The following is a 25,065-nucleotide window of genomic DNA, read 5'->3' as shown; positions in this document are numbered from 1 at the left end:
TTGTGGAAACGGTCAGCAAGATATTTGATTCCGTTAATCATGTGCCTATTTTTTTAATGTCACGTGGTTGCATTTCGGAGGTAGGCGTGATTATCCAGCAGTCTTGGCGGTGAGTCACTTTTGGAAACTAATCTGCCATCTGCGGCTATAGACAGATCCCCCAACCAATTCAAGCATGCATTGTTCAGGGGGGAGGCTTAGGGACTTGGCTACCCGGTCGGGAGGGCCACAGAAGGAATGGAGCCTGCCCACAAGACAAAGCAGAGAACATACCCAGTATGATAAAGCATATTCACACGCGGATATGCTCGCTCCAACTCAACGCCACTCATCCTTCCGGTGATCGGCCGTAAGAGGCGTTTTTTAACAAACTGATCTTCCTTGGATCTTGCAACCGGTGTCAGTGTCAGTCTCCGCTCCGACGCGTTGGGAGGAGTTAAGTGGGTTCTCACGTTGTGAGAACAAGGGGGAATGAGGGGAATGCTCCATGGACGGACCTTGAGCGGGAGAAGCACGCAGCACCCCCATCATCACACGAGCTCGCATGCTGTCTTGTGCACACCACTGCCGACGGCTGAGTTTCGGGAATGATGTCACTCTAGTGTCACAATAAACACCTCGAAAATTTTCATATGGATTGGATGGGGGTACAGGGGACGTTGTCCACGGGCCAAGTACCCATGTTCTCTAGCTGCGCTGGTACCAACCGAAGGGGGATGAAAATTTTTGGATGACCCTCAGGGACGTTGGTCCAACAATCCTGCCCCTTGCGCCTCCCACACCTTTGCTTCTTCGGATAGAAGACGGGCTTATACCGGATTCTTATCCGATAGCTCAGAATTTGGACTAGCGCTAGGAGTATATAAGTCACATCCCCCCATCCCCCGTGGAGTTGAGTCATCCCACCACCAACAAGTCAAGTGGCCAATCCAGACATTGCCATCGCCATGTCAGCCTCATCTTCTAACGAAAAGATCTCAAAGAGTTCGACCGGTCCCGTCAAGTACGCTGGGTTGACCGGTAACCCGTTACTGTACGCTGTGGTTGCGACCGCCACCATTGGATTCAGTTTATTCGGATATGACCAAGGTCTCATGAGTGGTATCATTGGTGAGTCAAAATCGTGTGATAGCCACTCGCGGTACGATAAAACGATTACTGACCCCGCACTCAGCTAGCAAGCAATTCAATACAGAGTTCCCAGCTGTGAGCCGATTTACTTTGACTGACTCGGACTTTGTGTGATCATGGAGCTGATCATCCGGCTCAGACGCGACAACGAAACCCTAATGATGTTCACGCCGGTACTATACAAGGAACAGTCACTTCCGTGTACGAGGTCGGCGCGTTTTTCGGAGCGCTTCTCTCCTTTTTCATTGGCGAACGAATGGGTCGACGCAAAATGATGCTCATGGGCGGAGTCATCATGATCATTGGCACCATCATTTCCGTCACGTCGTTTGGTCCAGGATCTCCACGAGGAAACGTCGGTGGATTCGTCCAATTCATCATTTCCCGGGTGGTCACGGGGGTAGGCAACGGAATGAACACTGCCACCATCCCTTCTTGGGTCGCCGAGTCGTCCAAAGCGAAGAACAGAGGATTCTTGATCTGCATGGAAGCTAGTACAGTTGCCGTCGGTACAGTCATCGCATACTGGATCGACTTTGGCTTGTCATTCATCAACGTGAGTATTTATAGACTTGTCGATAAATGGCCCCAACTTGTCGCTCATGGCTTCTCTAGTCCTCGGTCAGCTGGCGATTTCCCATCGCCTTTCAGATCGTCTTTGCTCTCGTTCTCATTGGAGGAGTTTTGGTCTTGCCAGAATCCCCCCGATGGCTCATCGCCCACGGACACGTCGAAGAAGGCAACCGAGTCGTCGCCGCTCTTCTAGGTGTCTCACTCACCGACCCCGCTGCCGTCGCGGAATCCAAAATGATCTCTGAGGGTGTCGCGGCACAGCTGTCTAAGAAGGTCGCTAGAAAGGCTGAGATCCTCAAGGGAGGCAAGAACCAACACTTCCGACGAGCCATCGTCGGAGCCTCGACTCAACTTTTCCAGCAACTTGGAGGTTGCAATGCCGTCATTTACTACTCATCAAAGCTGTTTGAAGACAACTTTGACCTTGAGACAGAGTTGGCTCTTATCCTCGGAGGTGTCCTCGCCGTTGTCTACGTGGGTGAAATGGCATTTGGAACGTTGACGTTCTTGCTGATGCTTCTTTTTTTCCCAAAAGGCCATTTTTGCTCTCATATCTTTCTTCCTTGTCGAGAAAGTTGGCCGTCGCAAGCTCTTCCTCATCGGTACAGTCGGTCAAGGTGTCGCCATGTTCATCACTTTTGGTTGTTTGGTCAATGGATCCCGTCAAGCCGCCAAGGGAGGAGCTTTCGGCCTCTACTTGTTCATCGCTTTCTTCGGTGCCACCTGGCTACCTTTGCCATGGCTGTACCCTGCCGAGTTGAACTCTATGAAGGTCCGAACCCAAGCCAACGCTATTAGTACTTGCACGAATTGGCTCTCCAACTTCTTGGTCGTCCAGGTCCTTCCTACGATGACTGCCTCTATTGGCGCCTACACTTTCCTTCTTTTCGCCGTTGCCAACATGATTTTCCTCCCTTTCATCTGGTTCTTCTACCCCGAGACCACGGGAAGATCTCTTGAAGAGTTGGACGTGCTCTTTGCCCATGCTCACATTGTTCAAGAACGACCAACGGTCGTCGCTGGACAATTACCGCCTCTGACAGATCACCAGATCCAGACATTGACGGAGAGGTACGGCATCCACGATGAAGTAGAGGCCGATGCCGAGATGGGTCGATCCAGGCGAAGTTCAGCTTCTGGAGAGACGTTTGACACGACTATTCCTCCTGCAGAGCCGGAGTCCGAGTCGGAGAACAGGCAGTAGGCCAAGGTTTGTACAGGGAGTGATTAGACGCGCAAGTCGCGTCCGCCCCATTTTATAGAGACATAGATGTGTAGATTCGGCAGCCAAAAGATGCAGTCGGTCGCGTACAGCAGAATTCAGAATCCAAGCACATAGTGTCGGCTGCATTCTCCGATTGACAAGCAGGGACTGACGAGACTCGAGATCTAGCTAGAAAGTTTGGTGCGCCTTGGGCGATGGATTGGATCAATATCTCTCCCGCCAGGTCTTCTCAGAGCTGCGGGCGACCATTGTCTCGTCGTAGGCAGTATGTAAGGGCGATTGTGCGCAAAGCGTTCTGCTGCATTGCAAACGCGAATGCTAGCATGTTCCCCCTGGCCTTACCACACGTCCGAAGTTTCTCAGTGCGATTGTATCATGACCAATCTTTGGGTCGGTCAAGGATCATGCTAACCTCTTCTAGGCCTCCTCACTTCCCATTTGAGCTTACCAGAAGGATCATGGTGAGAGCCTGCCCGTGAATGAGTGAATGGTGGGGTGTGATGAACGATTCCCCCAAACGGCGGAACCCGTGATTGTGGCAGCTTACGATTCGCCTCAACTTCACCAGTTCTGCTGATCGGACCAATGACCAGAGACAAACAGGAGACACATGGAGCATCTCTAAAGGTCGGGTGTCTCGATGCCAGATGGGCTTCATAGTCAGACTGCGAGCCTGTCGAGGCGTCGCGGAAGAGCCAACACTGGACGGTATTGGAAGAAAAACCAAGTCAAGCAATGGCGGAAACGTCGGAATTTAAAGCCACCAGGAGCTCTGACGTGTACAGACCATGTCTCTCGTTGGAGGTGGGGCGTGCTCCGGCTCGATCAGTGCTCATCCATGTCCAGCTCGATCACGCTCGCATTCGACGCGTTCACTCTACACCCACCGCCCCGCTCTGGCGGGGATTCGGTCAAATTCGGATCCGATGATACATATTTTTGCGTCATTTGGCCGTCGATCACCACCACGGCGTCCTGAAGATTGGCTGGGTAGCATCTTTGAGGTCCACTCTGTATGCTGCTCTCCCCGAGGACAGTCACAGCCTACACCATGGTCAGAGCATCCACCAGAAGTATATCCAAGCGAACGGCAGTCAACGCGTCTCCATCCTCTCCAGTCCTGGGTAAACGATCTGCACCGTCGTCCCCGATCCCAAAGTCGATCAAGGATGAACCGGATACAGTGAAAGATGAGCCTCTCACTTCCGTCAAGGATGAGACTGTCTCTCCGTCAAAAGATACCTTGGCGAGTCGAAAAAGGCACAAGCATACCAAATCGATAGAATTGGAACCTTTCCCAACCTTTCATCGTCCGTTACCTGATGAATGCGCTTTAGCGCACAGAATCCTCTCTTCACTCCACGGGGCTCGGAAACGACCGGCGAATATAGTTGCACCGACCAATCGAGCAGGATGCGGAGACAGTCCTTCAGTTCTCGACGCTCTGGTCAGGACGATCCTATCGCAGAACACCTCGGATAGTAATTCCTCACGAGCGATGATGAGCATGAACGAGGCATACGGTGGAGCCTTGAAATGGAAGGAGATTGTGGAGGGTGGTCAGCCAAAACTACAAGAGGCGATCAAGTGTGGTGGACTTAGTGTGGTCAAATCCAAGGTCATTATCAAGATTCTGGAGCAAGTATACGAGAAGTATGGACATTATTCGCTGGATCATCTTCACAAAGCTTCGACAGAAGATGCGATGGAGGAGCTGCTCTCGTTCGATGGAGTCGGACCAAAGACAGCTAGCTGTGTCTTATTGTTCTGCCTATGCAGGGACGACTTTGCGGTGGATACGCACGTGTTCCGCATCACCAAGCTCTTAGGATGGACACCGGCAAAAGCGAATCGAGAACAGACATATCATCATTTGAATCGGAGGATACCGGACGAACACAAGTACGGCTTGCACATTCTCATCGTCACACATGGCAAGCGATGCGACGAGTGCAAGGCGGGAGGGAGAGCGGCGGGAAAGTGTGAGCTGAGAAAAGCGTTCAGAGATCAAGCTCCAAAGGGGTTGAAGCAGGAGATAAAGGAGGAGATGGAGGACGAGGACGATGTGAAGGACCAAGTCAAGGAAGAGGATTGAAGCCCAGGTCAGGAAAGGCGGGCGAAGCGTTGTACATACTTTGACTTCATATGGCCAAGCTGCATGTCATGCCATGCATCGATTGCCGACGATTTTGGCTGACCAGCTGACTGTGCTGTGCCAGGCGCTATCGCTGTGATCCACGTCACTCTCCTCGCTCCGGCTTGCCTTAAACACCTATGCTGCGACTCCAGGACCTGCTTTAACCAACGTAGTTTTGCCCTTCTTCGGTCGCCGTGTAATTTCCACGCTGCCTGAATCGGTCCCGACAGCGAGAAGAACCATCTCCTCCATCAATGGCCCAGAAGCACCTTTGTTGGCTCCGGCGAGCTTTTTCCGTTGCGCAATGACCTTTTTCGCGAATGTGAACCTCGCTTGAGTGGTTCCTATAGGGAGGTCTGGGGACTCTATACAAAGTTTGAAGAGATCGTACGGCAATTGGCAGTAGATGTTGAAAAGAGTGGGATCGCTTGAGAGGGGTTCAGGTAGAGATGCTGGGAAGATGTTGATGAGATAGTCGGTCCTAGAGAGATCAGCAGATGCAGAGAGATCCCGCGCTCACATATCATCTCGTAAACGACTGGACCACTCTCCATACGGTGCAGTCTGCGCTGCCTCCCTCCATCCGCTAACAGACGACTGACTCCGTGGACTGGATACACCGTCGCCTCCATCTAACGTTCCAAAAGCAAGACCTCCACGTGATGATGGTGAATCAATGGACGCAGGCGTGCCTGAAATAGAGGGTCCAGTTGAATGTTGTCCGAGCCAGTGAATGTTGTCTACGATATTTGAGGGTGAGAAGGACTGGCGGATGATTCTATAAGCATGCTGAACAAGCTCAGACATGCCTCCGAAGATGTATGCTGTAGCAAGTACACTTCGAGCGTTGGAAGAATCGACTAGACGGAGTGCGGGGTTGTAGAGATGCTGAAGGGCGATGTGAATTGACTGGGGGGGGGGGAAGAAAAAGTCAGCGCCAGGAAGGAGGGACCCAGACGGCATCATCTCACGGTGGAAGTGATGTTAAGATCTGGGAGTAATAGCCTGATGGATGTTCCAGGAGGATGAGGAGCCATAAGTTGAGCGAGATATGGACTTCTAGAGAGGACGACTGAGAGAGTTTCGTGAGATGTGTTTCCTACGACCGATCTCATTGAGGAAGACTCACTGCGATGCAGGTTGATCGACTGATCGAAAAAGACAAGCTGGACATCTGTCCATTGCGCTTGAAGGTATCCAACGTTCCAAATGTAGTCGGAGAATCCCATAGCGTGCGTAGCGGAATCACCTCCTCTGAGGGAGAGACAGTCAGTTCGGAGATCCAGAAGCAAGTCGACTTACTCTATGGCCATCTTGGAGCTTTCAGCACCATGACCTGCCTCTTCATTCATCGTCACAGCTGTCATTCCGCTACCACCACCTTCAGTCCCGTGTCTTGACGAATAGGCGGTCGTCGAGGGAGTCGCGAAACCCTGGTCAGAAGTGGAGGAAGAACCACCAGCACCAGCGGCGGCGGCAGTAGTGGCGACGGCAGCTGCTACAAGCTCGTGCGAGCTACTCATGAGCCCGATGAACCGAGAGTAAGCAGTCTTCTGGCGATACAATCCCTCCTCCGCCGATCTGGCCGTGTCACTCTCAGCGTCGTTTTAGCTGTCGAGGCGAACGTCGAGAGTAGTTTGGGGGGGAACTTAGGGGAAAAGTACGACCTCCACTTTTTCAGCAGCTCAAATTTCAAAAAAAGTTGCAGTCAACCTCTCAGCATCTTCCTCATCGCCGTACTCATTGGGTTCACTAGACTACCATCGCAGGCTCTCGTGTACTTGTTGTCTCCTCGACCTGATCAATCGGTCGATACAGAAATTTAGATACCGACGTCCTCGAACACCTGCCCGATCCTCCCCTCCATCAATCTAGCCTGACCTGTCCTTGAATCTACCTTGGGTACCACGAATCACCATGGACAGGCAACTGGAACCACCTCTGCTGATCCGTACAGTGGGCCACGCTCATAGAATTTCCACTCTTGATACCTACAACCACTTGTCGTCCTTTATCATGCACCTTCCCCCGTCGACTTCTCGCACTCAGATCGAAAGAGTAACCGACGCCCTCGGTGTAGAATGTGGAGTCGTCGATGTCACTGAAGAGGAGAGGAGAGAAAAGGAAAGGGCGAGACGGAGAGAGGAGAAAAGAAAGCTGAAGAGGCTACAAAGGGAAGCAGAGGCTGCTGAGGCTGAGGCGGCAGAAGCATCGGAGAAGGAGGGAGCACAGGTTGAAGAAGAGGAAGAACGCAAAGATGTGCTTGACGAAGAGGATGAGATGGAAGGCGGGGTAGGAGATGGCGACGTGACGATGGACGATCGAGGCGATGTCGAATACGGTGATGTTGTGGACGAGGACGAGGATGAGCCTGATAATGACGATCAAGGCTTGGGTCAAGATGACAGTGACGAATGATCAGTGGTCTTGTAATGGCTACATGTATGTGTACAGTGGCTTAAGGCCATGGGTCCAGGCTATCTATGGCATGATCCCGTCAATGATACATGGACCCCGGCCTTCACTTCGCATATCGAGAATCTTGAAAAACCCGCAACCTTTGAGATCACCAGTCTGGCCAGGGGTCTGGCACTGCCAGAAGAACACCATGTCGTCGTCAACGATCGAGGGCGACGGGACTTCGGTGCTTTCGCCTTTCAGGTCGGCATCCGCAGGGCCGTCCGCACTGTCACTGACCGCCACCTCCTCATCCATCTTGATCCGCTTACTGGGCGAGGCATCTGCTGATCTTTCCAGCGCTATCCGTTTCCGTGGCGAGTTTCGCAACCCAGTCCTGACTTTGGCTTTCTGGTCAGCTTTGAGAAGACTGATAACGGTGTTGTCAGCTGGGGATCGAAGGCTAGCTGAGCAAACTCACGCCGGAACGCCACACTTGCACAGCGGTGTGCCTTCTCTTTTGCCAAAGGGCCCCTCGCCTGCGAACGGCTGAAAGTCTATGAGAGCAGGTCAGTTAGGGCAGGCCACCTAAGGTACATCACACACCGGGTCGATAGAAGCGAAAAGTGATGTTGATTCGGCTGGTGTAGCCTCGCTGCTCAGCCACGGGAATTGGATTCTGATCCAGGTCGAATGTTGGCCGAAAGATATCAAGGGCCTTCTGGGGTGGTACACTTGGAAGCCATCAACGCGTTGCCTTCTACCCACACTCACGTATGCTTGAATCGTTCCTGACATCCTGGATCCATCAAGATCAACGAGTTATGCCCCAAAGTTACTTCATAGGTTCGAATGTCCTTCTGCCCCTCTGCACGTTTGTCTTCCCCCGACGTGGATTTGCTAGACAATTGAGCCAGACTCGCATCCACAGCTTTGGTCTCTCGGAGCCTGAAAGCTCTCGGTGTACCTAGACTCAAACTCGCAATTGTACAGTATGGTCCAAGGTAAGTCAACGAGTCGGCGTGCCATCCGACTGTCGACGCTGATCCATCGTATCGATTACTCCCACAGCGATTGGCACACCATGGTCCGGCGTACTCCCATGGGTACCTTGGCCGAGAGGCAAGATGGACATTGACGAGCTCTTCGATGAGGTCTGCGGCGTGAGCTAGAAGAGGAGGATATGGTTTGTCCGTTGGTAGTTCTGAACCAGTGTAGAAGTATTGTCCATCATGTGGACCACTTTCAGGGTTGGTCAATTCCACTCCCACTTTCAGTGATCCATTTGTAGTATCCTGCTGTACACCCTTGTAGCTCTCGCTCTGGAGCTCGACGGCGCTCCCCTCACTCGCGTGACCACTGTCATCCCCCGCCGCTCGCCTCTGATACCCCGTCATCAGATGCGGACTCTCGACCCATCTGCCTGCAAGATACCACCGATGTCGATCCCAGCTTTCTGATTCCTTCATCATGGTCAAGTAAAGGGCCGAGGCAAGGGAGGCAGATAACGGCGAAGGGAGGAAGGAAAGCGGTAGATTATGCCGATCGATAGAGGATTGGGTCGCCAGGTGAACAGCCCGTTGTGGTGCATTGCGAAGTTGAAGATTCGTCGCAGGCTGGCGTAGTATCTTGAGCAGATCCACCACAGCAGGTTTGGCAGGCGACTGAGACACGCCGTCAACCGACCTCGATTTTTTCCTTGTATGCTCTACATCGTCGGCTGGCAGATCCTGAGAGCGGTTGTGGGTAGATTCTGCATCGGGCTCCTTTCGCTTGCACAGCCAAGAGCTGAGCGTCGCATGGGTGGTATTGACTCCTCTACTCTTTGAAAGACGCCGATCCGTTTGGCTTGGTCCACTACCAGTCGTGTCGCTCGACTCGAGCAATAAGTCCTCTGCCGCTCGCCCGACATCACCCTTTGATCTCTTCAACGCCTTTGACAGCTGAGAGATCGGGAAGACGCTGGGCTCCAGAATAGATGCAAGCAAGGCGAGATTCCCATCGCCATCGGCCATGCCAGAAGGAAGGACGACGACCCACAGATGCGGCGAGCGAGATGGTATGATCGACGATCGGGATCATAGTCATCAATGCATTTCGGAATAGTCAAAGTGGAGGTCATCTGCCGCGAGAAACACCTTTCGAGCATTGATTTGCATGCGATGTAGGGAGACCTTGATTTGTGCTTCTCTCTTGATTCCATCTTCTGACAGCTGTATTCTCCCTTCCCCTCACGCTCACCCTCACCCGTCTCCTGTCTCCAGCATGCCTCTAGTGTACAAAACAATCCAGCGGCCCACATTGAATCTGGACCGATTGCAACTTTTTATTCAAACTTTTGTAAACGCCCAAGAATATCCCAAAACTCAAGTACAGAGCATGACCTAGAAGTCACACTGGGTCATTGGTATCCCGGTTGAGGGTAAGTCATCTTGTCAGAGGATATACCGAATCTGAGGGTCGTAGCGTCAGTACAGACTGTCCAGCCCAACGGGTTTCGCTCACATTGGCGAGGGTATCTCGATACCGTCTCCATAATCCCAAACGTGAGCCGGATACGATTGTGACATTGAGCCAGATGCGGAGAGGTAGCTCTCGTGCTGAGTCTGACTTTCCGCCACCTCTGCTTGAGCTTGAGCCTGGACCTGGGCCTGAGCTTGAGCTTGAGCTTGTGCTTGTGCTTGTGCTTGGGATTGGGCAAATATGACAGCTCTGCATCTCATCAGCATGGTCAAATGGCAGTTCATGACATACGGGTCCACAATCGGCATGAAGCTCTGCAGCACCGCTTGAAGGGTGAAGGATGTATCGAGCGTCACTTTTGTTCCCCCAATGTCGGTAAACTGGCACATTCAGCATACGCTCGACCTTTGCATCCTGCTTGACGCTTGACCTACCTCGGCAATAGCAGTGACGGTGAATGGACTCGACGGCTCCGTTGGGGTACCCGTCAGTCTCAGGCCATCTTCCCATCTCAACCACGATGGTAGAGTGCCAGGTGGCGAGGAAAAGGTTGGCTTGATATTCTCTGAAGGCGCTTGGGGATCCCAGATCTTGGGCTCCCATTCGTAGACCTCGTTAATCTGGCTGCACGGACAAGTCAGGGCTATCCTGGGGAATAGGGTCCGGACTTACGCAAAGGACGAAGGTTGGCCCATGATCTTCCGCTTGAATGGCCGGAAGACCCAAGTCCCATTCGGCAATCTCTTGGCGTCAATGTTCCAGATATGATTCCCCTTGGACTTTGCCTTTTTGCCATCGGCATTGAAACGCGCGATCAGGTCCTGGCGCCACAGATACGTTTTGATCTTTTTCGAAGACATGGTCTCCTCAGTAATGCCACGGGCCAGAAGCTGACATTATTAGAGCCGACATTCACAGGCGTGCTCACCTCTTCTTGAAAGGCATTGGTGAACGCTTGAATGCGAAATTTGAACGGTCGGTAATCCGTTGACTCGTCCAATCTTTGCATCTTCTTCGCCATGAGGACCTGATGCAATTTTTCGCCTTTGCTATCGGTGGCCTCCACTACGAAATTCATGAGCTTCTGAAGCATTGAAACGACTCACAATCTGAACATATGCGGTTCAAGAACTCTTCGAAGATCTGATCCAACTGCCTTCGAACGTCTTCCGATATAGCCGGACCGGTCAAGGCAGAGATATCCGGCGCATCGTCACCCTCATCGCCTCCGGCGGCTTTGGTATCCCTTGACAGAGATGTCATACGACGGGGCTTCCCAGTAGTACTCCTTCTCCGCTTATTCTGTCTGGGCTGATCATCTTCCGAATCGGATGATGATGTGTAAGGGGACGGAGGCCGAGATGGCCACACAGCAGGAGTCGAAGAGCTTGGTGCAGCGCTGCTGGTCATACGGTTCAGATTTCCCCAGGCGTTTTTGTTCATGGACGCGGATCGCGCACGATTGATTACGGGTCTGCCCTCCATGACTGAACCAGTGGGACTGTAAAGCACGCCGTTAATGACTTGAGGACCATCGACGACTGGCAAGGGCCTTCCAGCCAGCGTCACGTCGGGCATTGATTGGGTGTGGGGTGGTGGTGGTGGTGGAGGATGGGCGTGCGGCGCATGAGGCACGATGACGCCTTCCCCAGGCATCATGCCGGGTGACATGTTGATCCACTGCTGCACTGGGTGATGATAAGGTGGAGGGGTCGTTGCTCTGGACACTGGCATTGTGGCCAGAGGTGAGGAAACGACTGGGGCGTGCGCGGCGCTGACTCCGGGCACGACTATAGGAGCCGGGACGAATGCCTGGGCGGCGCGAACTGGACTGATGGGTGATGTGGCCATGATGTGCTGGGGATGCGCTGTGAGAGGATAAGAGTGCGAATGTATGAGTGGAGGCGGCTGTGGGATCATGCCGTTTGAGGAATACTCTGAAGACGACCCGGTGGATGACGGTTGTAGGTAATGGCCAGGTACGATGGATGGAGGTTGGGCATTGCTTCCTGACCGTTGCATTCGGGAAGGACCCGCATCGACCGGTAATGACGGGAGCAAACCTCCTTGCAAGACTGTTTGCGTCATACTTGGCTGAGATCCGGGTGAGCTCTGGTACATTTGCTGGGCTGTGCCAGGTCGGACCGGCGAGACAGTAGAAGGACCGGCGGAGGGCATTTGAAGCTCGTTGGCGGCTTCCAGCTGATGTGACAGATAACCGAGATTAGTGGACATGTCAACGTCCTCGCCACGCAGCAAGGCTTCTTTGGCATACTGAGCGTTGTTGGCAATATGCTGCGCATTGTTTAGGATTCTGATCGAGGTCAGCATAAAGCCCAAGCACTTTCAACGCACCGATCAAGCAGCACCGCCTTGTCGTGCATCTCGTTGGACATGACCAGATCTTTGGCCATCATTCCGCTCAACTCAGCACTACTGCTGTCGATGGCCATGTCATCGCTCCTGGCTGTGTCGGGGGGAGCAATGGATCCGCCAGGCGTGGGCGTCGAGAGATCATTCACTAAACCATGGTGTGACCCGAGTGCCGCATTGAGCTGCGCCGCAGCAGCGCTCGCAAAGTAGCCCTGGTCGCTGAGTCTAACAGTATCGGTAGTAACGATAGGACTCGCCGAGACGGAAGGGACGACCGATGACAGCTGAGTAGGTGACCGTATGGCGGTGAACGCCAGATGGGGAGGTATAGACGTCACGGTGGGGTATGTGCTCAGGTCCACAGCGGGATACGCACCGCTAAAGGTGGCGCCTCGCTGTCTGCCTGGTTGACTCGTGTAAGGCTCTTGTGGCAGACAGGCGCTGTGGACCGGGCTGGAGGGCTGCGAAGCTGGCAGTCGATAGCCTGTGAAGGGCTGATTGTACGCGAGAGTGTCGCCGTGAGGTTCCGTCGAGGATGGCAGAGAAGCTTCGTCGAATTGAAAGTAATCGTGTCCAATGTGGGTGTTGTGACCGATCGAGTCTGTGAAGGGAGCACCTGAACTTGCCAAGGATGACGGTGACAGGAGAGAAGATGTGATGCCAGACGAGAGAGCAGGAGGAATGGACAATGACAGGGCGTGACGGTGGCGGGTGGTAGTAGAGTTTCGATTGGACAGTGAAAGGCTTCTTCGAGGCCGATCCGAAGGCGCGTCTGAAGTATCCGTAGATTCGCCTCGGGTCAAGTAGTCCCCGGCCTGACTGTCGGATGTGGACGCAATGCTGGCAGAAGGACGCCGTCAGCTTCAAGCAGAGTCAAGCAGGTACCGTCCAATGACTCACGTGGAAGGTGAAGGAGGATTACTCGTGGAAGGCGTTGTCAACCAGACGTCTCCTTTGAGTCCATTGATCCCCGTCGCAGTGGCCGATAGTGGATGACCACCAAATGGAGGGATTTGGTGGCCTTGGCCACTGTGGCCACTGTATTGAGATTGAGAGTAGATCCCACTGCCTGGAGAGGACTCGTAGGAAGCTGCACTTTGATGAAGAGAGATGTTGGGGTGAGGCGGGGGTGTAGCAGGCAGGTTGGACGTCTTGTCAATGTTGAGACGGCTCGAAGAGGCTGAGGTAGGTGAGTGTCAGCAGAGAGACGGTGAGATTGGTAGGTGATGGGTTTGTATGAGTATGGCAGAGAGAGTGTGTGTGTGGGGTTGTTGACAAGCGAGACTGCCTGAAAGGAGCCTAACAGCGGAAAGGGACTCACTTGATGACAACCTCAACGAGACGTCCGCGTGTAACAGGGAGAAGTCTGCACAGACAAGAGAAGCCAAGGCAGGAGGGATTCAGCGAATGTCCTCTTTGTTGACGCTGTTGGGGAACGAGTGATGCGAGAGTGTCTTTGAAGTCCGGAAAATTGAGCGGACGATCCGAAATGCCCGGAATGAAAGTGGGGAAGCAATATGGCGATGTCGAGTAGCAGTCGAGGTTGCAAGTACCAGTGGATCTGGTGTGATATGGATTCGGTCAATTGCCGGGGCTGAACGGGTGAATGACCTGCAAGTTTCGACCGCTCAACTGAGGCGAATGGCCTACTCAGAAGGTTGGCGTAGGCTGATCACAGATGAGAATCGAGCTTGTAGCAAGGAGATTGACGGGAGACAAGAGATCCGACGATGACCTGAGAAGCAATGTCCAGTTGGTACCAAGCTCGAAGCCCAAAAGATCCAGGACAAGCCAGAGATGACCTAATGTCACAAAGTGGAAGAATGTCGAGACTGCCGAAAGATCCCAAAAGCAAGAGCTCCCCAAATTCGAAGAAATCCTCTAGACCGACGTAAGAACCCTCTCTACACAGTGCCCAGAATCATGACAGATCACTCAGATAGCTTTGGCGATAGGGAAGACGAGGATCTGCAAATAGATTTTCCTCGGCAGTTTCGAGCGCCTCTTTTCCCTCGTCCACCTGCCCGTGCTACTCGGTTTGGATCGTCGGATGGGCACAAATGTCGATTCCAAGGTGTCGAGGCTTCCAAAGTCCAAATGTGTGGTAAGACGTGTGTCTAGCTGATGAAACGATTGGACCTTTTGGTCGCTACCAAAGTCTACCACTACTTGGTCAGTTTAAGGATGATTCCCAACATGAGCCCGATTTATTAACCTGCTAAACAGCTATGAGGGCAGTAGACCCAAGACATCTAGACCTGGAGAATTTCTTTTCCCTGAATAGTTTCCACCGGCTGAAGCAGCGAATCTGTGACCACCACCAGCAGCAGCTGCTGCTGCTGCAGCTGCAGCGGCGGCGGCGGCAAGCACTCAGCAGCCTGCAACGAGACTGTCCCGAGGGCTATGAATTGCTCTAAGTGGATATTCGAGGTCCCCCCCTCCCGGGCCAGAACACATAAGGGAAAAATTTTTAAACTCGTCCTTTTTTTGCCCCTCCAGCTCCGGCGAAATTTTTTGGCAGCAATATGTGTGCGCAATGGCGATTTTCCAATCGAACCCATCTCGTCCATGACACTTACTCCGGAACTTGCGGTTTGCATGCTATCTGCGCATCATAGCAAGTCTAGACCTTTGGAGCATTATCTTTCATCTAAAAGTACTGTGCATGGCTGTACTTTGTTGTCACAGACACCGGTTATACAGGACTCCTCCAGCGGATTTATGGTAAATTATCCGTGCGTCTCTCTGCCTTGGGACCAGGACGGACGCCCCCGTGGCGACTTTCGCAGTCAAGGAACATTTTTCATCTTCGCATCCGTCGATATCTGGTACAGAGCCACAAATCGGGGAGCCGCGAACGCCAGACCGACTGCCTCCCACAAATCCTGAGTCGATAAGGCGAGATCTCCGGCCTTTTGACATTTTCAATATCTCAGGAACCAGAACGACCAACGGGACAGGGGGTCGAGCAAGCCAAGTTTATTTCAAAGACATTTCGAATTATTTATCAGAGAGAGAGGGGATCCCGTAGATGGTCATGTCGAACCTTGTCGCTCCGCTGCCCGTGCGTGAGCTGCTTGTGGCGCCTAAGCCATCGTTATCCTGACGCCACCTTTTTGTCGATCGTGACTCCATTTCAAGAATGTACCAGGAAAGGCAAATCAGATTGGCGATATGATCGGTGGGGATCCGGGCGAAAGCTCCGGCCTACTCAAGATCTAAACCTCGGCTGGGGGAAATGTCAAGATGACACACTCGCCTTGAGACGTCATTGAGCTATAAGGGGAGAATCTCGCTGCATGGAATGGCTCTATCTCCGAGTATGAGCTGCCAAGCAGACTTTAGACTCTCCAATTTCTCGAAACCCTGAAGCCAATTTACGGGCACAGCCATGTCAGCTGATCACTGCTGCCCTTTATATGCTTCCGGCGACCGCGGACATGCACTTCAGAGGGTGAGGAGCAGCGTCTTGATTTCAAAGCAGCGGAAATCAAGAGAAATCTTAACGTCTCGATCCCGTGACAGATTTGACAAGACGTCTTCGATAGGCTCCTCGAGGATATTGACCCATTTAGCTCTTCTGGCTCGAATCCCAGAGCTAAAGCGTATCAGCCAAAGATAGCCATCTACGGGCTCTGCTCACATGGACAGTACGCCTTTGGCACGGCAGCCGAGACTTTCAAAGAGTCGCAGCACAACGCCATCACCGTCTTCGCTGCGCTTTACCGTATCCAGCACAATGCTCTTGCTCTCTTGTCCGTCGATCTGGAAACGTACGTGAGGCCCCTCGCGTTGACGCACGCCAGTGAGCACTGCCATGGATCAGTGCCTGTGGCGGGGATCCTCCCCGGATAGCACTCACAGTACGGCGGGTTGACGAAGCCCAAAGCTTGACGATATGTTTCTCCCTGTTGGAGCGAGCTAACATGAGGCATAATGGCAAAGTCAAAGGTGTGGTGACCTCTGTCTGCGTGGGCGTCAGGCGATGTCGGCGACCGCAGTAGAGTTAATCTAGATTGTCAGCACAGGCTACTATGCTCGTCCCACCTCATCGTGTTGCCTTCTACCGCGTATCCGTATTTGTGGGCGGCGACGAGAGACACTCCGTAACCGGGTTCACTAAGGTCCGCGAGCAAATGGCCACAAACTTCGAATTTGGCTTGGTCTGCCAGCGTGTTTCGATGCGTCGGACGCTCGACGAGACCGAACTGTGTGCCAAAGATTGCATGAGGAGAGTGCACATCGATAGGCAGGGCGACTGAGGATTCAGCGAGCTGTAAGGAAAGCTACCCACACTTCAGGACTTTGTGTGTTTCGTGCCAATCGATGTCGGCTTCGATGCGAATGGAGGAACGCCGATCGGAGTCCTGTTTGTGAGAACGAGACACGGCATCGACTGAAAACTGGGGCCGGTCAGTGATAGGCATCACTCGGGCTCACAGTCAAAGTAGCTTGGGAGTCGCCAAATGTCACGACAGCCTTCAGGCTCGCTCTTAGCGAATCTTGTCGAGCGTAGATGTCCTCGAATTCGAGAGCCTCAAAGCTGTTGAGATGATACACCTCGACATCCCAAGCATCAAACTTGAGCGGATAATCTTCGTATAACATCAGGCCACCAGTAGAGGCTCCAGGGCCCGGATGGATGAGCTCCTTTTCAAGCCGCAGATCGACCAGGGATGTGATCCGACCATGAGAAATGGTCAGGCTGAAGTCACCGTTCTCAAGTTTGTACATTTGACCGTCCTTGTATGCCCTTGGAGCGCCAATGTCGGAAGCGGATATCTCTTGGAGCACTCCGTATGAGTCTGTCTCAACGAGAATGTGCCTCCCTTCGGATGCCCGCATGACTTCTGAGCGGGCCAGCTGTGGAACAGCATCCGCTACGACAAGGCTGTCTTCATCCGACTTGGGGTAGAGAACACTCAACGCCTTGGAGATCTCCACGTGAGCCTGATCCTGACGACGCTCGTAGATCGCCAGGGCGTCATCCACCACAAGACTGATCGTGGATCCGGGGAGGACATCGTGGAATTGGTTAAGTAAGGTGTCCTGCCACATTTCATCCAGTGCGGCTCTGCATGTCAGTCGGCGCCTGTGAACATGTCTCACTTTGGGTATTTGTACTCAGGGTCAGCCAGACTTGCTAATGTGGCAAAGTATTCCAAGTCGCGCAAGAGCCTCTCCATCGTCCGATTGCCCTTCTTCACATTTGCCTGAGTGGTATAGGTCTACTGTGTCAGCGGGCTACGGCTCCTTTCGCTCACTCCTCGATGGAATTCGAGGTACAATTCTCCTCGCCAGCTCGGCAGGTCCTGGCCACTGTGCGTCTCTTGACATATGTGGTCGAAAAAGTCTGCCGGCTTGGTTAGAGCGATGCCTGGAACCTCTGGATTGGTTTGGGCGAGAGAGGTGAGTCGTTCGAGCTGTATGAGAGTCAGGGAGATGTTGTAGATTCGCGCTCACTTTGTCCAGATGATCTGGAGTCGGACCTCCACCTCCATCGCCGTTACCAAATAGATACAAGCATTCGTCAAGCACCGAGAGATTCTTGTTATTGTACATTGCCTTCTCAATCTCGGGGCTGATAGTCAGCTCGTTAAGGCTGCTCACGCACTAGTTGCACTGGCCATTGTACGTGTCCACGGGGGTCATGTGGGCAAGGACTTGAGACCCATCAATTCCAACCCAGTTGAATGAAGTGTACGGGAAATTGGTGATATTGTTCCAGCTTAACTGGATTGTGTCAAAAAGCGTCAAGTTGCGTGGCCCACCTTCTGGGTGAAGAAGTAGTTCAGTCCTGCTAGCCTGAGGATCTGAGGCAGCTGAGAGGCGTAGCCAAAGGTGTCTGGAAGCCAAGCTTCTCGACAGTATTCTCCAAACCTTGACTTGAAATAGCGCTGGCCATAGAGGTACTGCCGAACCAGCGATTCACCCGAAGGGAGCATGCAATCGTGTTCCAGCCACGCACCACCGACAGGATGAAACTTGCCAGACTGAACGTGTCTCTTGACGTTGGCAAAGGTGGAAGGATATAAAGTCTCCAGCCAGAGATACTGTTGAGCGGACGACGCTGCGAAATGATAGTTGTCATATCGATCCATCAGATCACACTGGGTTGACCAACTCCGAGCGACCTTTTGCTGCGTCTGGGAGTATGTCCATAACCATGCCGTGTCGATGTGGCTGATGTTCAGCCTTGACACCCTGAAGTAGACTTACCAATGACCAATGGCCCACACGTGTGTCCGGTCCGATCCTGGACCAGCAACCAGCGCCCGCTTGTCGATATCCCCGAGGATATCCGCAGCGATCAGGCGACACGTGTGCACGACCTGCCTGAACGCTTCCGCGTGACCCTCTGGCTGACGATAGGTATCCATGATATCATTGCAGGCCTTCAAGGCCCTTGCTGAGAGGCTCGAGAGCGGATTGCGGTTGCTCTTGGCAATCTGGCGTAAAATGGCAAAGTCAAGTGCCAGCGCCCTAACAGGCTGATTGGGAAGCACAATATCGGCCGTCCGAAGCAGGAAAGTGCGATTAGGCTAGGTCGTCAGCGCGGCAACGTTCAATGACACACGTCTGGTGGAGCCATCTCCGTGCCCGGTGTTGCTGCTCCGAACAGTCCATTACATGAAACCTCGACATAAACGGAGTACTTGCCGCCAACTACCGACGAAGGCGAAATGACATGGTCTGTCCTGCTGCCTCCAAAGTCGGTCGGATCCTCGTCTGGACCGACAGTTTTGCCAATTCCAGTGATCGCTATGTATATGAGGGACGGCCGATGATCTCCAACGCACCATGTATAGCATTTCCCTCCTCGTCAAAGATCAGAGCCTCGGAAGAAGGGTCAAATTCCCCTACACACGTGAGCAAGCGTTTCGCACAGGCAGCCTCACATAACACCTCCTGGCTTTTTGAGACATTCTGGAAGCTTTCAGGCAACATCAGCTCCACTTTGAGCCAGTGATTGCTCCATGACGGTCCAAACAGATGACCCTTTCGGATATCCTTCGTATGATTGCCGTTCAGGGCGGCTTTGGCTTCCTTGAATGTCGGCTTAGACAGTGGATTTTCAGGTGTCCAGCCCGTCATCTTGACATGCTTCTCATCATCGATTCGAGCGATATCCCGCTGATCCAAAAGACCCTGCGTCGCATATGGCCCAGAGAGAAAGGTGTCTAGCCGCTGGAGCGCCTAAGAGCGGGTCAGTAGCGGACTCTCGGCTAAACGTGGCGGATTCTCACAATGTTTGGAATGAGGGGATAGTTCACCCTGTCAGTGAGCTGAGGATACGTGGGGGCCGTCCTGCACATGATCAACGATGATTGTAGGTTGATCTGGATCAGACCCCTAAGGACTCAAATATTTCCGGAGGAGACACAACCAGATCCGACGTCCGGGTTTGTAGGCTAATTTCCAGGCGCCACGTTTTTTGCCCTTTCATCTGTGGGAGCAGCATGGCAGTCTGCATAGCATAGACTGTAATATGCGAAGCTGGCTTTGGCTCATAGTTGTCGTGAAGCGGCATGACACAACTGACATCACAAGCTGGACAAGTGCCGTTTGTGGCACCTCTCTGATATGGAAACGAGTCGCAACTTCCCATTGTGGGACAGCGTCCCTAGTTGCTGTAGAAAAAGAAACGTCAGTCGACTGTGCAGTACATGACCACTTAAGAGCCTCTACGCTTGCAGCGAGCGGCTGACAAGTCATCTTTGGACTCTGGCAATGAGTGCGGCGAATTCACCATCGACATGCAAGACGAATACTGAGAGGCTTCACACGTTTTCAGGCAATGATGGACTACTTTCATGGAACTCTCAAGCACCCAACTCCATCCATGGCGGATTTCGTAGGAAAATATACGAACCACTCGAGGATATGACGCTCGCAAATTCGGTTAAACCCCGCCATAGCTTTTCAATGCGATTCTTCGGATTATCGCTACCATTGCATAGGCTGGGCAGACTCCAGGCCGAGTGACGAGAGAGCTAACCAAACAGCCTTCGGCTGGTTTTGGCTCAAATTATAAACAACACAAACGCTTGGTCTAACATCCCAAGATTTAGCTGATATGGTCCAACGGTACGATGTATCCTTAGGGTGTATTCGCTCTGTCTCAGAGCTTCCTAGGGTGGATGAGACCTGTGAGTTACCATTTCTAATGTTCAGAATGTGTTCCTGACTTCCAATCAGCGGTTCGACTCCGGGTATCGGCCAATTTTTTTTTGTCGCGATCTTTTTGGTGGCCAGGTGAACGGATCGATGGGATCGACGAGCAGACAGAGAAGAGACGATTTGAGCGAGCTGCGACGGTGTGCAGCGCGTCTTTTTTTTGCCCATTACCGAAATGCCAACCAAGGTGGGGAGCGGTCCTCGTTGGTCATGTCCTTGCTCGATAACGGGCAAAGGTAGGCATGAACAGCTCATGGGGGAAATAGATAGACTGCTGCGACTGCTCAGGGGCCACTCCGCAGCTGCTACGTGGTGTTATGCTATGGTCAAGACCTTTCAAAGTGGCATCGCTCTTGTGTTCTCGCGCTCGAGGCATTCGACACCGAGCAAGAGAAGAATGGTGTGGATTTCTGTGCCACATACTTTAGGGCCGTGATGAAAGGTTGGAATTCGCCTCTGCGCATCGCCTGTGAGTCGAAATAGTGTAGAAGAGATCGAAGGGTATCTCTGGAGAAGCCCTATTGGCATCACTACAGGTTACCTGAAGTGGCCACACAAGCTCGTGAAACGCTTTCCCCAAAAGATAGACGCTTGCCAAGGTAGTCGAAAAGACCAACGGCAACAATCGTCGGACCCTTCAAGTGAGCGCAGTTGCTGCCGGCTCTTTTGACCTTGTGCAGCTGGCTGCGGACAGTCTCGAGACCACTACAGGTTTGCCGACATCCATCGAGCCCAAGGTCCTCGGCACGGCGGCACCCCCAAATCCGACTGGTCCTCCCTATCCTGTGGCTCTCACTGCCGCTGCCCAGCAGAGAACCCTGGCCATGCAGGCCATGGGAGAGCGTCAAGAGACAATGATCCGGCTCTTGAGGGACCATGTGGTCTTATACCAGACTCGCCTCTGCCACGATATGATGCAGGTGGGGATGGACGAAACAACGGACATGCCGGAAGACCTCTTTATCGACACTGACCCTGGACCTGGGCCTGCTTTAGCCAAGCTTGCTGCCCTCCAAACCTCGACTGCCATCGTCAGAAGAGTCGTCGTGGCGAAGCCGAAAGGATGACCGGCACGATGCACCAGACTGACAACCAAGGAAAAAGAGCAAGGCGGAAGGAAAAAGGCCAGTGCAGGTGACACGGTGAGATCCGAGCTTCACAAGCATTGCCTGATCATTGGCTCAGGCATCCAACGTGACACACCTTGCCAATGCAGCGGGAATCATTCGGTCTTCCCGCGTCAATCCCGAAAGTCCACCTGGTCGACGTGTGACCAGATCTCAAGGTCCTGGACTCGGAGACCAGTCCAACGCTGCACGACAGCCGACCCGAGATGTCTCAAGGGACCACGACCTGCATCGACCTCGAGACGTCAGCACACGTCGTCCTCATGACGCTAGGCCAGCCCACCCTGTCGACCATTCCATCTTTGGTCACAATCACGCCTTTGGTGTCGGCCCTGAAGGCACTTGGGCAAGACATCGGCAATCACTGGGGGCAGGTCCTTCTAATCTGGACTACTGGGCTTCATCGGAGGCAGGTCCATCTAATCCGGACGTTTTGGCTCGACGACAAGGAGCCCAGCAAGATGAATCCGACTGGCAATCCTACGACCAAGAGTCCTGGAACGAAGCGGCGTCCTGGAACGAAGCGGAGTCCTGGAACGAAGCCTGTATGGATTCAAGTTCAAGCGACAAATTTCTCAGATTCGGTCAGTCTCACAGGCGAAAAAAGCCTAAGCACTAAGCACGATGGGCTCGATGTCATTGGTGGACGAAGATAGGTGATGCCTCGATAGGTGATATTCACGGACTCGAGCGACAAACAGGAGTTTGACTATACATACATACTATACATACGGACATGCCATATGAGAATGATCATACCAGCCAGAGGTCAGTTCACGAAGAGCTGATGCTTCGAATCCGTGTCATGGTATTGTCCAGCACGCTGGTCGTTTCCTCCTTCACTGACTGTTCTGGCTTCAGGTCTACATCAAAGTGGGAATGGTGCTCATCTGTGCTAAAGGTTCGTCTGTAATAAATGGACGCCTCAAGAGTGAGAACAATGGTATCCTTAAACTCTTGGACGGAGGTGGGTACTTGAAGCGGCGTCACCACCATGTTTTGGAGGCGGACTGGATTTTCCGGAACCCCCTTCAATCACCGCACCACTGGCGCAGCGCCGTCGAGCTCCCCCTCCCCCTCTGGATCTCCAAGATGATTCTAGCAAGCTGCCATACTACAAAGTGAACCATATAGGTGGCTTTTTACAAGACGCAAGGGTCTCACCAACTGTCAGGAACGGTCGGCGGCGATCTCCGCTGGCCGAGCCGTTACCCGAGTATAAGAGTAGGACTCATTGTCAGGAACGGTCGGCGGCGATCTCCGCTGGCCGAGCCGTTACCCGAGTATAAGAGTAGGACTCATAAAGATAAAGCTTTCTTCTTCATCAATATGTATATTCGTTGTCTATGAGCTACCCAGCTTGACATCCCTATTCAGAGAGTTACTATCCAAGTAGGACCCTCGAGCCGGATAGGTCTGTTCTTGACATTATATACATATTGCTATACCTATTTCGATAGCAATTCTCTGAATCACCCATACCCAACGTTCGAACAACAAACTCTACACCCTACGTCCGAAGTCGATGCCCCAAAGAAGAAGCAACCATCGGGAGCCAGATTTTGACAGTAGCTCCAACGCCTCGACTATCAGACCCTACAACCCAAACCGCCAGTCGGCCCCAATAACTCTTCACAACAACGAAACCGAAACTCCAATGGTGTCGAAATGGACCCAGAGAAGATCAGGTCCATCACCGAATGGCCACAACCAAGAAATGTGAAAGAGGTCCAAAGCTTTCTGGGTTTCGCCAACTTCTACAGACGGTTCATCAAGGATTTTGGTCGAACGGCCAAGCCATTGACCGAATTAACTAGAAAGGAAGTCGAATTCCGGTGGACGAAGAATGAGAACGACAGTTTCGAATCTCTTATCAGGCTTTTGACGTCTGGGCCGATATTGAAACACTTCACCCCAGGCTCTAAGTGCTATGTAGAGACGGATGCGTCGGACTTTGCCCTCGGCTGCGTCCTTTCCCAGAAAGGGGAAGACGGTGCTCTGCACCCGGTGGCTTTCATATCAAGAACCATGAAACCAGCCGAGTTGAACTACGAAGTGCACGACAAGGAACTCCTAGCCATCTGCTATGCTCTGCAAGAATGGAGACACTACCTGGAAGGCTGCCAGATCGAATTCGACGTCATCTCCGATCACCAAAGTCTCAAATACTTCCTCTCGACTAAGCAACTCACGCGTCGACAAGCCCGGTGGGCGGAGCTAGCGGCCAACTACAACTTTAAGATCTACTACCATCCCGGAAAGGAGGCTATCCTTGCCGACTCCCTCAGTAGAAGAGCCGACTATGCTCCTACGGATACTACCGCAACCTCCCTTTCCCGCCAACTCAATGGCCACAATCATCGCCCGCTTCTCGACTAAGCCCTACTGATGGCCATTCTCGACTTGTCCACTAGCGGAATAACTTATCTAGACGAAGATATTAAAGCAGCGTACGACGGAGATAAGGAGTATGAGAAACTCAAAGGAGCGCTTGGAAAGGACCCTCGCATAAGCGAGGATGCCGAGAACCTACTAAGGTATTCGGGGGCTCGCTACGTTCCCCAATCTCTTCGACTCTCAGTATTGAGGGAGTGCCACGACAGTCGGCACGCAGGACACCCCGGCCGGAGGAAAACCTATCTCAATATTCGCCAAATGTTCTGGTGGCTGGACCTGCATAAAGAAGTAGCACAGTACGTCGCCAAGTGCGACACTTGCCAAAGACACAAGAGCTCTCGACAGAAGCCGATGGGAAAGCTTATACCGTTACCAGTCCCCGGCAATGCTTGGGAAGAACTTTCCTGTGACTTCATTGGTCGGCTCCCCGACTCGAACGGCTACAACGCCATCTTGGTATTCGTGGATCGGTTTACGAAGATGTCAGTCTTCATCCCGACCACAGCCAAGCTCACGGCCAACGGCTTTCTTGACCTCTTTCGTAAGCACGTACTCTTGCGTTTCGGGGTCCCGTTACGGATCGTCTCCGATCGAGACAAGTTACTCACATCACAGTTCTGGAAAAGTGTAGTACAACTCCTCCATATCAGTCACCGATATTCTACGGCCTACCATCCACAAACAGACGGCCAGACAGAGATCGTAAATCAATGGCTGGAGCAGTACCTCCGAATGTACACCTCCTACTCCCAGGACGACTGGTCTGACCTACTGCCAGAAGCTGAATTTTGCTATAACCGCACCCCACATTCGGCCACCGGAGTCGCTCCTCTATTCGCGTATACGGGTAGAAACCCGAGGTACTGCCCGCTGGATGCCTCCTCTACAGGGGATGACCGAACGGTCGATGTCGGCGCCCAAGAGCGTGTCCAGGCTTTCCAAGAATTGGCCAGGTATCTGACAAGCGCAATAGAGCACGCCCAAGCCTCATACAAGCGGCAGTATGACAAACACCGTCGAGACCCAGATATAACAGTTGGAAGTCGAGTATATCTACGAACCAA

General features: G+C 52.8%; 8 protein-coding genes across 8 annotated transcripts; 4 read left to right on the top strand and 4 right to left on the bottom strand.

Moving 5' to 3' along the window:
• Positions 1 to 947: 947 nt before the first annotated feature.
• Positions 948 to 2,908, top strand: BD324DRAFT_608976 (putative monosaccharide transporter; the record flags this gene model as incomplete). Its single annotated transcript, XM_022014134.1, has 5 exons — positions 948 to 1,110; positions 1,175 to 1,206; positions 1,271 to 1,687; positions 1,747 to 2,178; positions 2,240 to 2,908. 5 exons carry the CDS (start codon positions 948 to 950, stop codon positions 2,906 to 2,908), a joined length of 1,713 nt encoding a protein of 570 aa, XP_021870383.1.
• Positions 2,909 to 3,980: 1,072 nt separating this feature from the next.
• On the top strand, positions 3,981 to 5,024 carry BD324DRAFT_580652 (DNA glycosylase; the record flags this gene model as incomplete). Its single annotated transcript, XM_022013450.1, has 1 exon — positions 3,981 to 5,024. The coding sequence occupies one exon, from the start codon at positions 3,981 to 3,983 to the stop codon at positions 5,022 to 5,024; it is 1,044 nt and encodes a 347-aa protein (XP_021870382.1).
• Positions 5,025 to 5,112: 88 nt separating this feature from the next.
• BD324DRAFT_485428 (hypothetical protein) lies at positions 5,113 to 6,709 on the bottom strand. The gene is made up of 5 exons (XM_022012915.1): positions 6,369 to 6,709; positions 6,196 to 6,320; positions 6,038 to 6,138; positions 5,587 to 5,975; positions 5,113 to 5,547 (listed from the first exon to the last, which is right to left on the bottom strand). Exons 1-5 carry the CDS (start codon positions 6,587 to 6,589, stop codon positions 5,202 to 5,204), a joined length of 1,182 nt encoding a protein of 393 aa, XP_021870381.1. The 5' UTR covers positions 6,590 to 6,709; the 3' UTR covers positions 5,113 to 5,201.
• A 70-nt stretch (positions 6,710 to 6,779) lies between these two features.
• Positions 6,780 to 7,492, top strand: BD324DRAFT_628152 (hypothetical protein). The gene has a single exon (XM_022016091.1). The coding sequence runs from the start codon at positions 6,984 to 6,986 to the stop codon at positions 7,482 to 7,484; it is 501 nt and encodes a 166-aa protein (XP_021870380.1). The 5' UTR covers positions 6,780 to 6,983; the 3' UTR covers positions 7,485 to 7,492.
• Positions 7,493 to 9,539, bottom strand: BD324DRAFT_628150 (hypothetical protein). Its single transcript, XM_022016090.1, has 4 exons — positions 8,238 to 9,539; positions 8,070 to 8,197; positions 7,945 to 8,020; positions 7,493 to 7,893 (listed from the first exon to the last, which is right to left on the bottom strand). The coding sequence occupies exons 1-4, from the start codon at positions 9,476 to 9,478 to the stop codon at positions 7,548 to 7,550; spliced, it is 1,791 nt and encodes a 596-aa protein (XP_021870379.1). The 5' UTR covers positions 9,479 to 9,539; the 3' UTR covers positions 7,493 to 7,547.
• Positions 9,540 to 9,550: 11 nt separating this feature from the next.
• BD324DRAFT_484658 (hypothetical protein) lies at positions 9,551 to 12,497 on the bottom strand. The gene is made up of 8 exons (XM_022012913.1): positions 12,282 to 12,497; positions 11,033 to 12,240; positions 10,855 to 10,991; positions 10,599 to 10,816; positions 10,361 to 10,550; positions 10,218 to 10,306; positions 9,969 to 10,175; positions 9,551 to 9,916 (listed from the first exon to the last, which is right to left on the bottom strand). Exons 1-8 carry the CDS (start codon positions 12,377 to 12,379, stop codon positions 9,865 to 9,867), a joined length of 2,199 nt encoding a protein of 732 aa, XP_021870378.1. The 5' UTR covers positions 12,380 to 12,497; the 3' UTR covers positions 9,551 to 9,864.
• Positions 12,498 to 15,746: 3,249 nt separating this feature from the next.
• BD324DRAFT_651518 (glycosyl hydrolases family 38 N-terminal domain-domain-containing protein) lies at positions 15,747 to 19,615 on the bottom strand (the record flags this gene model as incomplete). The annotated part of the gene is made up of 16 exons (XM_022018346.1): positions 15,747 to 15,897; positions 15,943 to 16,111; positions 16,162 to 16,310; positions 16,347 to 16,557; positions 16,594 to 16,702; positions 16,740 to 17,373; positions 17,409 to 17,527; positions 17,564 to 17,722; positions 17,763 to 17,880; positions 17,914 to 18,032; positions 18,071 to 18,482; positions 18,519 to 18,841; positions 18,877 to 19,061; positions 19,100 to 19,159; positions 19,199 to 19,496; positions 19,547 to 19,615. 16 exons carry the CDS (start codon positions 19,613 to 19,615, stop codon positions 15,747 to 15,749), a joined length of 3,285 nt encoding a protein of 1,094 aa, XP_021870377.1.
• Positions 19,616 to 21,640: 2,025 nt separating this feature from the next.
• On the top strand, positions 21,641 to 22,340 carry BD324DRAFT_628132 (hypothetical protein). The gene has a single exon (XM_022016089.1). The coding sequence runs from the start codon at positions 21,811 to 21,813 to the stop codon at positions 22,258 to 22,260; it is 450 nt and encodes a 149-aa protein (XP_021870376.1). The 5' UTR covers positions 21,641 to 21,810; the 3' UTR covers positions 22,261 to 22,340.
• The last annotated feature ends 2,725 nt before the right edge of the window (positions 22,341 to 25,065 follow it).

Source organism: Kockovaella imperatae (genome assembly GCF_002102565.1).
Source record: "Kockovaella imperatae strain NRRL Y-17943 chromosome Unknown BD324scaffold_8, whole genome shotgun sequence".
Taxonomy (NCBI): domain Eukaryota; kingdom Fungi; phylum Basidiomycota; class Tremellomycetes; order Tremellales; family Cuniculitremaceae; genus Kockovaella; species Kockovaella imperatae.
This window is presented reverse-complemented; position numbering and strand designations above follow the sequence as displayed.